The sequence below is a fragment of the Notolepis coatsorum genome (genome assembly GCF_963971535.1).
Source record: "Notolepis coatsorum genome assembly, chromosome: 17".
NCBI classification, from domain to species: Eukaryota; Metazoa; Chordata; class Actinopteri; order Aulopiformes; family Paralepididae; genus Notolepis; species Notolepis coatsorum.
In genome coordinates this window covers 69,368,078-69,380,577 of record NC_140181.1, presented here as the reverse complement: position 1 = coordinate 69,380,577, position 12,500 = coordinate 69,368,078, and the positions used below count along the sequence as shown (strand labels likewise).

Below are 12,500 nucleotides of genomic sequence, written 5' to 3'. Positions count from 1 at the left end.
ACACAAGAGATAGGAGTACAGTCACATACCTGGAAGATGCACACACACACGCATGTGAGGCATACACACATACTTACGTGATACACGTACCCACATACATACATCTGAGACACACATGCATGCATGCTATCATGCACAACTACATATGTCTGAGACGCTTTCTCTCACATGCAATATGGAACACATACCTGCTCGCAGGTAGATCGGTCTACATGTACAGTATGTGTATCAGGGATGTATATGCACAATGTATAGTATAGTATTTTTCTTTTTTCGTAAGTCTTTTTTTATTTTCCATGTCAGTTGTTAATGTATTTGTATGAGTCTTTTACATGTTTTGTATGTTCTTACAATAAAGAAAAAGGCAAATCTTGGAAGTTGCATAATATTGTGATGTGGAAAGATATGTTTTGAATATTGGAGAGATTTGTGCAAAAAATATATAAAAAAAAAAAGGGCTTTTGAGGTGATGAAATCACTGCGCCCAGGCCTAGCGGGGAGGGAGGGGAGGAGCCCCTGTGGCGTCCGGTCCGCCCTGGTTGACACTTGATATGCCCGCTCGCCTGGCGCTCGGCAGAGGTAAACTCCCTCCCGGCCGACCACATAAATACCGCTATGCCGTTCGGACAGACCAGGACACGCTGGTCCCTAAGAAACTGCGAAAAGACATACACATGCCCGCTTCATTGCTTTGAAAAAGCCAAACAAGACAGCCAACCACCAAACTGTGGGCTCTGGGACTACGTTTGTTTAAAAAACGCATCCACCCGAGTCCCTACGGCTCCGTTTCATAAGCAAAACTTGCCGCCCGTCATATTTTACCTTTCCACGTAAAGTGTTGTGTTTGTATTGTACCCATTCTGCAATCTGTTAATAAAGTTTTCAATCAATCAATCAATCAACTTCCAGTGAATGACGCTAAGATAGGCTAACGGTGCGGCTGTTCCCTAAGCCTAATGCATGCACAGAGAAGAAAAGCGTATGTATCTGCTTGTCTAATTCAAATAAGCTAATTTCCCAAAAAGTTGGCATGTTCCTTTCACATATAAGAATATGAAACATGTAATAACATTGAAGGATATAAAACCTGTAATAACATATAAGAATATGAAACCTGTAATAACATAAACATATACAATCTGTATAATAACATATAAGCATATAAAACATGTAATAACATGAGGTATATTTTAATCTGTTTATAAGGAATTATAAGTTAATACAGTGATAAGAATGTTAAATGTCAGTTACTTTAATGTTATTTCTACAATATACAATAAAGAGAGTGTGTGTCAGTGAGAAGAGGGGCCATGTTGAGAGAAAAGACAGGGATCATAAAAATGGGCTGAAATAGCCCCCAAGACTCTGTATCCTGTCTCAGGTTGTATTATCTGACAATCTGGCTTTTTCAGGTTGAGCATCATCTGTTATTTCAGTGACAGGAAAATAATCGATGAGCAAACAGCTCTTTCCTTTTAAGGTGACAGGAAGCTAGAAACTAAGTTTAGGAGAGAGGTAAGTTAGCTCAGTAAATTAGCTGGTTAAAATGTAATTAGATGCAAATGAGAGGAGGCTGGACGTGAGCCCTGAGTGGACAGAGATTTAGGGAAGTATTATTAATTAGACCAATCAGTATAGTTAGAGGAGTGGTTACATTCTAGTTTAAAAGGGCTGTTATTAGAGAGAGAGTCTCTTGCTACCATTCTGTCATTAGGATACTGTGGTGATCTGACATTGTGTGTATTAGAAGGAGGACAGAGCCAAACGTGACTTAACTTTGTAAATTGAACCTATTTGTAATAAAGTTGATTTGAAACTTAGAATACCAAGTATCATCTTTCCTACAGACCCTCTTCATCATCGATCAGACCAGAGACGACACATATAAAACCTTTAATAACATAAGTGTAGCATAAAACTACCAGCGTTTCTGTCACCTGTGCACACTATTAGAAAATGGAAGCTTCATTTCTTTTTTCTCAATTGATTGCCACAGGATAAGAGCTAAAACCATACAAATAATCAATCAAATGTTTTAAGTTGCATATAAAACCTACTGTAATGAAGGCCTTTAGTGTAGCTTACAGACTATGTGTTCATGAGAATTTCTGGGAGCATTGTTGAAAGTTGAGTTTCCATGATCTACCGCTGTTGTAATGGTGCACATTAACACCACGGAACTAGGCAAAATCTGCATATGGCTCGCTGATAACAAACTATCATTACACATGGGCAAAACAGAGTCCATTCTCTTCGGTTCAAATAACAAACTCAGCAAGACCGACGGCTTCTCAGTTACAGTGGGTGACAATATTGTCACAAGGAAAGACGAAATTACCTACCTGGGTTCCATCCTAGAGGCAAATCTTTCCTGTGACAAAATGGCATCCAATGTAATAAAAAAAGTCAACCAACGAACTAGATTCTTGTACCGGATCTCCTCTCTGGTAAACAAGAATACCCTGAGGACTCTGGCAGGAGCACTCATTCAAGGGTACTATGACTATGCGTGCACCTCATGGTACCAAAGCACCTCAAAGGCGCTTAAAACAAAATTACAAACATCACAAAACAAACTGGTCAGACTACTACTTGACCTGAACCCCAGAACCCACCTCACCCCTGCCCACTTTGCCAACCTAGGATGGCTTAGAGTAGACGACAGAGTACAGCAACTTGCAATGGGCCTGGTCTACAAGATACACTATACGACCGGGGTGCCCATGTACATGTCAAAATACTTCCCAAAGGTCAGTGAATACCACAACCACTACACCAGAGGAAGCTCAACAAATCATGTTAAACCCAGATTCGGCTCAAACAAGGGACTAAACACGTTTCGCAATTATGCCACAACAATGTGGAACGCCCTACCCAAAGCTGTAAAGGAATGTGAATCCCTGCCCACATTCAAAACCGCCCTTAAAGAGCACCTACGGGAGGCTGCAATTCGAAACTGGCCACCGTAAATGCCCAAAACCCCCACCACCTCCTAATAGACAGTCTCCTCCCCACCGCATGTATATATTCCCTCCCCGCCGTATGTATATTCCCCTCCCACCCACCCACCCCCTCCTAATGTACAGTCCCCTCCCCATCATATGTATATACTCTGTCAGGATCTAGGGGTAACAGTACTGTATATTTGAATACCGCCTATGTCACAAATGTATCAGTACGAAATACCTATATGTCCCTATGCCATAAATGTCATGTATGTTATGTATGTCATAAATGTCTATATGAATTGAAAATGGGGGACCCTGATGGAAACAAGACAAACGTCTTTCTCAGGTCTGCATCCCCTTAACAATTGTATGTATTGAGCCGTACTGTATTGTACCCATTCTGCAATCTGTTAAATAAAGTTTTCATTCATTCATTCATTCATTCAACACATTGGGTGCCGTTCACGTAGACTACGTTTCTGTCGCCCGACGGTTGAGTGCCGGAAACGTAGAACTACGTTTTTCTCACAGTATTTCTTTTAATCGCTATTGCCATTCATAATTCAGCGGGGCACCTTGTGCATACTGTTCTGAGTGTGTCTGAGCTGGCAGACAGTCTTATACCGCCTTCTAACGCCTTCGGACATTATTGCACTCCATTAGAAACAGGGTCGTTTCTTTTCTCTACCGAGCTGCTGCGTGGGGGCGGGTCCTAAACACTCCGGCAAAACACACGCTTGTAGGGATGGTTTGGACAACTGATCCTGCCCGCCCGTTCATGTGCAATGCCCAACAACGTCGGAGACAGGATCGCTGTGGATAACTGGAATGGCGATCAGATAATTGGATAATTTTTTTTGCATTACATCAGAGACCAGGTAAGGACTCTATATATAAAAGCTTGCGTTGATCTGATATTTCTTTCTACCGCGATTGAAGCTATCTGTGTTTTATGTGTGTGGCTGTGTGCCGTTGGGTGCAGGAGGGGAGGGGGGGAGTGCAGCGCTCCAGGGCACATTTCATGTATGCACGAGGAAGGATAATAATGCGAAAATCAGGTGAAAAATGACAACGTGTTTATTGAATTACACAAAAACGCTGTTTTCGTGTCTTTTTCCTGGAATTACACAGAAGCACCCAAACTATATTCATATTCAAAACGGTATAAAACGGAAATGTACACATGAAAAAAGTATCTGTTTTTTGCACGTTGACTGGAAGCAACTCACTGACAATCGACGGCGTTATTAGACCCATAGCTATAATATAAAATATAGGTTTAGCTCTACAAACTACAACTACGTTTACGTGGGGTTAATGGACGGCAAGGCCAGGTCACTTCCCGGAAGGGGCGCGGCACTCGATGTGTTAACGGGTGCAGGCCGAGCCGAATGGCAGCGCATGGTGCCAAGCAGAGAACAGCACAGAGTCTGTTTATGGACACATTCCACTACGTTTTTCTTTACCTGATTGTCTTGTCGAGTACAAACTACTAGAAACTATGATTTACTTTAATGACTGCCTCTCTATAATGACTGCCTCTCTACAATGACTGCCTCTCTACAATGACTGCCTCTATAATGACTGCCTCTCTAACTGCCTCTATAATGACTGCCTCTGTATAATGACTGCCTTTCTATAATGACTGTCTCTCTATAACGACTGCCTCTCACTCTCCTCTGTGCAGAAGTTCAACAATGACTGGTGGATTGGGAGGCTGGTGAAGGAAGGGGCTGACATCACCTTCATACCCAGCCCTGTCAAACTAGAGGCCATGAGGATCAAACAGGAGCAGAAACAAGCAGCCAGGTCAGAGGTCACACAGCTCCCAGAGAGCTCTCTCTCTCTCTCTCTCTCTTTCGTTCTCTCCATTTTCCCTCTCTCTATCTCAGTCACTCTCTCCCTCTATCTCTTTCTTCTCTATCTCCGCATGTCATTTGTGATTTCCATATTTCTGTCTCTCGTTTTCTCTCTTTCTGTCTCTGCATTATGTCTCGTTCTTTCCATCTTTCTGTCTCTCTCTCGCTCTGTCTCTGCATATGTCTCTTTATTTATGTCTCATCTTTCTACATCTATTTGACTGTCTCTCTCTCTCTCTCTCTCTCTCTCTCTCTCTCTCTCTCTCTCTCTCTCTCTCTCTCTCTCTCTCTCTCTCTCTCTCTCTCCTCCAACACCCATCCGCCTTGAGCACCCCACAGGAAAGCAGGGAACGCTTCGTCAGGCGGCTGGAGGTCCACCCCACCATCTGCAGGTAAGGAAGGAGCTGTGGTGGGGTGCCTACTGTGTCCAGTCTCTATCCACTGGTCAGTCCAGTCTCTGTCTCTATCCACTGGTCAGTCCAGTCTCTGTCCACTGGTCAGTCCAGTCTCTATCCACTGGTCAGTCCAGTCTCTGTCTCTATCCACTGGTCAGTCCAGTCTCTGTCCACTGGTCAGTCCAGTCTCTATCCACTGGTCAGTCCAGTCTCTGTCTCTATCCACTGGTCAGTCCAGTCTCTATCCACTGGTCAGTCCAGTCTCTGTCTCTATCCACTGGTCAGTCCAGTCTCTATCCACTGGTCAGTCCAGTCTCTGTCTCTATCCAATGGCCAGTCCAGTCTCTGTCTCTATCCACTGGTCAGTCCAGTGACCAGTATATATCCACTGGTCAGTCCAGTCTCTGTCTATCCACTGGTCAGTCCAGTCTCTGTCTCTATCCACTGGTCAGTCCAGTGACCAGTATCTATCCACTGGTCAGTCCAGTCTCTGTCTCTATCCACTGGTCAGTCCAGTGACCAGTATCTATCCACTGGTCAGTCCAGTCTCTGTCTATATCCACTGGTCAGTCCAGTCTCTGTCTCTATCCACTGGTCAGTCCAGTCTCTGTCTCTATCCACTGGTTAGTCCAGTCTCTGTCTCTATCCACTGGTTAGTCCCGTCTCTGTCTCTATCCACTGGTTAGTCCAGTCTCTGTCTCTATCCACTGGTTAGTCCAGTCTCTGTCCACTGGTCAGTCCAGTCTCTGTCTCTATCCACTGGTTAGTCCAGTCTCTGTCTCTATCCACTGGTTAGTCCCGTCTCTGTCTCTATCCACTGGTTAGTCCAGTCTCTGTCTCTATCCACTGGTTAGTCCAGTCTCTGTCTCTATCCACTGGTTAGTCCAGTCTCTGTCTCTATCCCCTGGTCAGTCCAGTCTCTGTTTCTATCCACTGGTCAGTCCAGTGACCAGTATCTATCCACTGGTCAGTCCAGTCTCTATCTACTGGTCAGTCCTGGGCCTGCCACTCATAAGGGACATGGAGTAAAATTTAGTTCTGGGCTAAGAATTTATTTTCAGAAGAGGTTTCTATTGGGGGAAGTTTTCCTTAGTCTAGGGGGAGTACAGGATTCACCTGTGGCAGTGAAACAGTTTAATATAGTTTACTGTGTGTGCTGATTGTAGAGTAGTGAAACATATTAATATAGTTTACTGTGTGTGCTGATTGTAGAGTAGTGAAACATATTAATATAGTTTACTGTGTGTGCTGATTGTAGAGTAGTGAAACATATTAATATAGTTTACTGTGTGTGCTGATCGTAGAGTAGTGAAACATGTTAATATAGTTGACTGTGTGTGCTGATCGTAGAGTAGTGAAACATATTAATATAGTTTACTGTGTGTGCTGATTGTAGAGTAGTGAAACATATTAATATAGTTTACTGTGTGTGCTGATTGTAGAGTAGTGAAACATGTTAATATAGTTTACTGTGTGCTGATCGTAGAGTAGTGAAACATGTTAATATAGTTGACTGTGTGTGCTGATCGTAGAGTAGTGAAACATGTTAATATAGTTTAGAGTAGTGAAACATGTTAATATAGTTTACTGTGTGTGTGTGCCAGTGGCGGACTGGGACACAAATTCAGCCCGGGACATTCAGACGCACCAGCCCACACACCGGCCCACGCACCGGCCCCGAAACCGGCCCACACAACGGGCGTTATGAAACACTTGTCCAGTATTAAACAACCCAAGGCTGTGGCTAAGGAGTCAACATCAGGGAGACCAAATCTACACACCGCCCCTAGATGTGCACTCATGCACAGTGCACACACACACACACACACACAGACACACACATACATATACCGTTACTTCCCGTCATTGGCATATGTTTTTTTTTACTAACATCTTAGTGCCTCATTAGCCTAGGGATTAAGGATACATGAAGTATTAACTACACCATAATAATATTGAGGTTTTGATCCATAGAAAGTAGGGATGTCCGATATTATCGGCCTACCGATATTATCGGCCGATATCGGCATTAAAATGTGATATCGAAAAATATCGGTATCGGTTTTAAAGAAATAATATTTTATTTACATTTCTATAACCTTTATTTACCCAGGCAAGCAAGTAAGAACCAATTCTGATTTTATTTATTGTCAAAAGTATGCATAATGTTGTGTTAATTCCACAACAAGAGATATGTAATGTTAATTACCTGAAATTATTCCATTTCTTGGGGCGGGAAACCCTGCATATATCGGTATCGGTTGATATCGGTATCGGAAATTAAGAGTTGGACAATATCGGTATATCGGTATCGGTAAAAAAGCCAATATCGAGCATCCCTAATAGAAAGGTCTGTGCTACACAATTTCAGTTAGATTGGATTTATTGTCCTTTAATTTGGCACTCATGACATTAGTTGCTTGCCGTTTAATCAACATTGAAAGACCCCCCACTTCCTCCCAGACACCCATTCCAAGAGCCTGTTTTCTCTCTCTCTCTCTCTCTCTCTCTCTCTCTCTCTCTCTCTCTCTCTCTCTCTCTCTCTCTCTCTCTCTCTCTCTCTCTCTCTCTCTCTCTCTCTCTCTCTCTCTCTCTCTCTCTCTCTCTCTCTCTCTCTCTCTCTCTCTCTATGTATGTGTCTCTCTGTGTGTGTGTGTCTCTCTCTCTCTGTCTCTCCCTCTCTCTGTGTGTCTCTCTCTCTCTGTGTCACTCTCTCTCTGTCGCTCTCTCTGTGTGTCTGTCTGTCTGTCTGTCTGTCTGGACTGGGCTCTCTCTCTCCCCTCAGGGTCAGCTGTGCTGGACTGGGCGCTCTCTCTCCCCTCAGGGTCAGCTGTGCTGGATTGGGCGCTCTCTCTTTCCTCAGAGTCAACTGCATAAGAAGAACATCAGCAATCAATAATAATGGCTTGAATTCATACAGCGTTTTTCAGCCTTTTGAAAACACCCAAAGTAGTAGTAGTAGTAGTAGTAGTAGTAGTAGTAGTAGTAGTAGTAGTAGTAGTAGTAGTAGTAGTAGTAGTAGTTTATTCAGTTATCATCTCACACAATACAATATACCCCATCATTTAACAATATTTGATTTTACAGTGACTGAAAAGGTACAGACTGAAGCATAATGCTTATATGCCTGTCCTATATTCTTAACAAAAATTGAAAAAATTGGCGGCTACGTGGCGTAGTGGGCAAGGCGCTCGCCACAAATACTGGAGACGCTGGGCTCGCCTGTTCGAGCCCAGCGCTCCACATTGCTTTCAGTTTAGCTGGTCGTTCATACTAATACACATTGGCCGTATTAGGGGGTGGGAAACTGATGGGTGGGGATTGGGCATTGTGGACAGCGACTCCTACAGGTCGGTTGGTGTGCCTGCGCAGTAGAATCAGGAAGTGTCGGGGGCAGCGTGAGCCTCCCACGCGTTACTCCTCGCCACTGAGAGATCGAGCTGCGCAGGTGAAAAGATGCGACTGCTGTTACCTCAAGTACCGGAGGGGACTTGTGCTATGTATGACTTAGTCCACATTGCAGCCGGCTTGTGGGAGGCAAGAAACAGCGTTCGTGACAGGGGAGGGTTGAATTGGATGATACGAAATTGGGATGGGAGAAAATGTAGAAAATGGGAGAAAAAGTGGATAAAAAAAAACAAAAATTAAAGAAAATTAAGACTCCAAAACAGTATTCTAAAAGAAAATAGCAAAAGAAAACAGTATTATTCACCCCTGTAGTTTTCAAAAATAGCTTTACAAATTTTTCTTAAAAACCAAAAGCGAATTACTCATTCTTAACCGTATATCAGCATTGTTCCACAAAGCGCTTCACAGAAACCATTCACACTCACACAGTCATACACTACTGGTGGTTGTGAGCAGCATCAGCAAACACAGCTGCCCTGTGGCAGACTGACGGAATCATGTCTGCTAATCAGCGCCAACCACCATCAACAACCTTCATAAATACATTCAACATTAATGGAATAGGCTAACTACCAACTTAGCTGTAGCAGTTAGCTGTTATATGCAATCACATATATTTAACTACGGGGTAGTAGTTGACCTAGTTGTTAGCTTAAGCTAGTTAGCTGTGGTTATTTACAAACATGTAGATGAGACTAATCATATACAGATCGAGAACATGGCTAACAGTTGGGAATTCTAAGGTACATCTTATTTAAGCATGTAAAATGGCAACTAATCAATTCAATCAATTAGATTACCAATATTATATCAACATGATATTTTAGTATTTACTATTATAATATTAGTAGCCGATTAATTTGCAGCCCGTCCTAGGTTCTGATTGGCTCTCTAGGTTAGCACTTTAGCTTCTGATGCTGTGGTGGGCACTAGTCCTAACATTGCTAACTAAACTTTTAGTCAGAGAAAAAACGTCACGAGTCACAACTATTTACGTCCACGTGCTGTAAGGAATCAGGAATACGGAAAGCACATTGTCTTGTAATAGAATGACTGAAATCACTGCAAGAGCTAGTATAGGCTAGCTAGCCCTCATGAACCGGCAGACACCAACAGTAGAATATGCACTAGGCTACTGCATGCACCTGTCATGTTACTGTTGGTTCCTTCCACTTGAACTTCATCATCATTAGCAGCAGCAGCGGGTAAACATGTCTGTAATTTTAGAACATTGTTCTGCGTCTTTTACTAGCAATTTTAGTTTTTTAATTCTAGCTTTTTCAGCTCCACCCTTTCTTTTTTTGCATTCTCCATTTCTGCGCTTCTAGGCCTACTCGCGGTTGGGAGGAAACGTGAATCGCATTCACTGATGTCTCATGTCTCATTCAAGACTGGCTAACAAAAGCATGTCTTTCACTTAACACCAAGAAAACAGTGTGTATGATGTTCACAAAGTCACCAGTAGAGGTCACTCACTCTAATGTGTTTCTGGGAGAGGCGGAGCTGGACATTGTACATTAATTCAAGTATCTTGGGGTCACATTGGACTCTACATTGACCTTCAAAAAGTCATGTGAAGAAAGTGACAAACAGTCAAGTTTAACATCGAAAACTTCAGGCAGATCAGGCCCTGCCTGCCAGTTAATGCTGCAAGGATGTTTCTGCATTTAATGATTTTATCACACATCGAGTACTGTTTTATCAACTGGTCTCTTTCATATGTCACTACTCTTACACCAATAGAATTACTCTACAAAAAAGCCATAAAAGTATTTGATAGGAAACCAATTTAATTTCATCACTGTAATGTTTTAGAAAAACATAACATGCTAAGTTTCGAGAATTTCCAAGTTTTCAAATATACTTGCTTCATGTACAAGGTTCTGCATGGACTTGCCCCTCCCCCATTGAATGAGTTCATCCAACAGAAAGCAGACACTGGCATTACCACCAGGGCCATCAGTAGAGGGGACTGTAAGGTGCCTTTTCGGTATACTACCATTGCAAAAACTGTGTTCTCTGTTAAAAGTGGTAACTACTGGAATAGCCTTCCAGTTGTGATTAGAGAGTGCCCTACATACTCCATGTTCAAGACCCATCTTAAACTGCATCTTAAGGCAAACCAGAACTGTGATCATTTTTAATCTGATTTAGTTTATGCAACTTGTTTATTGTTTTATTGCCGGCCCACACACTGGCCCACACACCGGCCCACATAATGGCCCACACACCGGCCCACATATGGCCCACACACTGGCCCACACACTACACCGGCCCACACACTACACCGGCCCACACACCGGCCCACATTAGTGGCCCACACACTGGCCCACACACTGGCCCACACACCGGCCCACACACCGGCCCACACACTGGCCCACACACTGGCCCACATTAGTGGCCCACACACCGACTCACACACTGGCCCACACACCGGCCCACACACTGGCCCACATTAGTGGCCCACACACCGACTCACACACTGGCCCACACACTGGCCCACACACTGGCCCACACATCGGCCCACATTAGTGGCCCACACACTGGCCCACACACTGGCCCAAAAAAAAAAAAGAGTAAAAAAGTAAAAAAAAAAAAAAAAAAAAAAATATATATAATTTTTTTTTTTTTTTTTTTTTTTGGACCAGCCCACTTTGGTCCCGGCCCATCGGGATTCGTCCCGAACGTCCCGATGGCCAGTCCGCCACTGGTGTGTGCTGATTGTAGAGTAATGAAACATGTTAATATAGTTTACTGTGTGTGTGCTGATTGTAGAATCCTCCTGGTAATGTGTGTATTACTCCTGGTAATATGTGTATTACTCCTATTACATATCATATGTTCATGTCTTAGTTTTCTGGTTTCTGTTTATTTTTCCATACATATTTATTGGACTATTTCTGACCATAGGAATAAGGTATTTAGTATTTTTATAAGCCCTTTAAGTCACGTTAGCTGACCAGTCTGATTATAGATTAGTGCTCTTATAGAAGTCTAATGACTACAGTGTCTGTTCTTCAAGAGCCACAGTGTGAACAGGCCTTTACCTTAACCCAGCCTGGCATGCATGTAATCTGTACTAATAATTTCTGAAGGTACTTATCTAATCATTTGTCCCCATCAATCGAGACATTATCTAAACATCACAGCTTTCTTGTTAGCTTCTGCCTTCTTGCTAAATGTTTGTTTTCTTGTTTCTGAAAGCCAAACAGAAGCAGAAACAGGTATGTTTCTTATGGTGCTCCCCCTGCTGTGTACAGTATGAGATTATGACACCCTATAAATTACCTTATAATTTGTTCTTATTGCATTACATTGTGAACCTCTCAATAAAAAATTATAATAAAAAGTTGTAATGCAAAATTCAAAATGATAATTATAATTCTAAATTATAATTCTGATTCAAATTCTAAATTATAATTCTAAATTCAACTCCAAAATTCGAATCCAAAATTCTAAGTCAAAATTTGCTTACAATGTGATCAGCCAAGCAAATCATCACCTAATGATAATGTATGTCCCTTTTTAAATCCTGTATGTAATTTGTTCTTTACAGACAGAACATGTTCCACCCTATGACGTGGTTCCATCCATGCGACCCGTGGTACTGGTGGGTCCCTCCCTGAAAGGCTACGAGGTGAGACAGCCATGAGAACTGATTTGAAATCAGTTTTTCACATTAGGGTTTAAGATACTTAAATTAGGGCTGTGTATTGGCAAGAATTTAGTAATTATGATAGATATCGCGATCCAGAAAAAGAATACGATACCATCACGTATCGATTTAATATCATTGACTCAAGTATCATGATACACTGATATACAATATACAATACACGATACACACACCCCTACTTTTTGTGGAAACTAGTAGCTAGCCATGCTCTGGT

General features: G+C 42.5%; 1 protein-coding gene across 1 annotated transcript in view; it reads left to right on the top strand.

Annotated features, from left to right (window-relative positions):
* cacnb3b (calcium channel, voltage-dependent, beta 3b) overlaps window positions 1-12,500 on the top strand; it is a gene marked incomplete at its 5' end in the record, with an annotated part of 43,238 nt that overhangs the window by 16,126 nt on the left and 14,612 nt on the right. Inside the window, 4 exons of the mRNA XM_084333175.1 lie at window positions 4,636-4,757; window positions 5,147-5,199; window positions 11,815-11,834; window positions 12,167-12,247. Of these exons, the coding sequence (XP_084189301.1) occupies window positions 4,636-4,757; window positions 5,147-5,199; window positions 11,815-11,834; window positions 12,167-12,247 (276 nt within the window). The remainder of the gene's footprint in view (window positions 1-4,635; window positions 4,758-5,146; window positions 5,200-11,814; window positions 11,835-12,166; window positions 12,248-12,500) is intronic.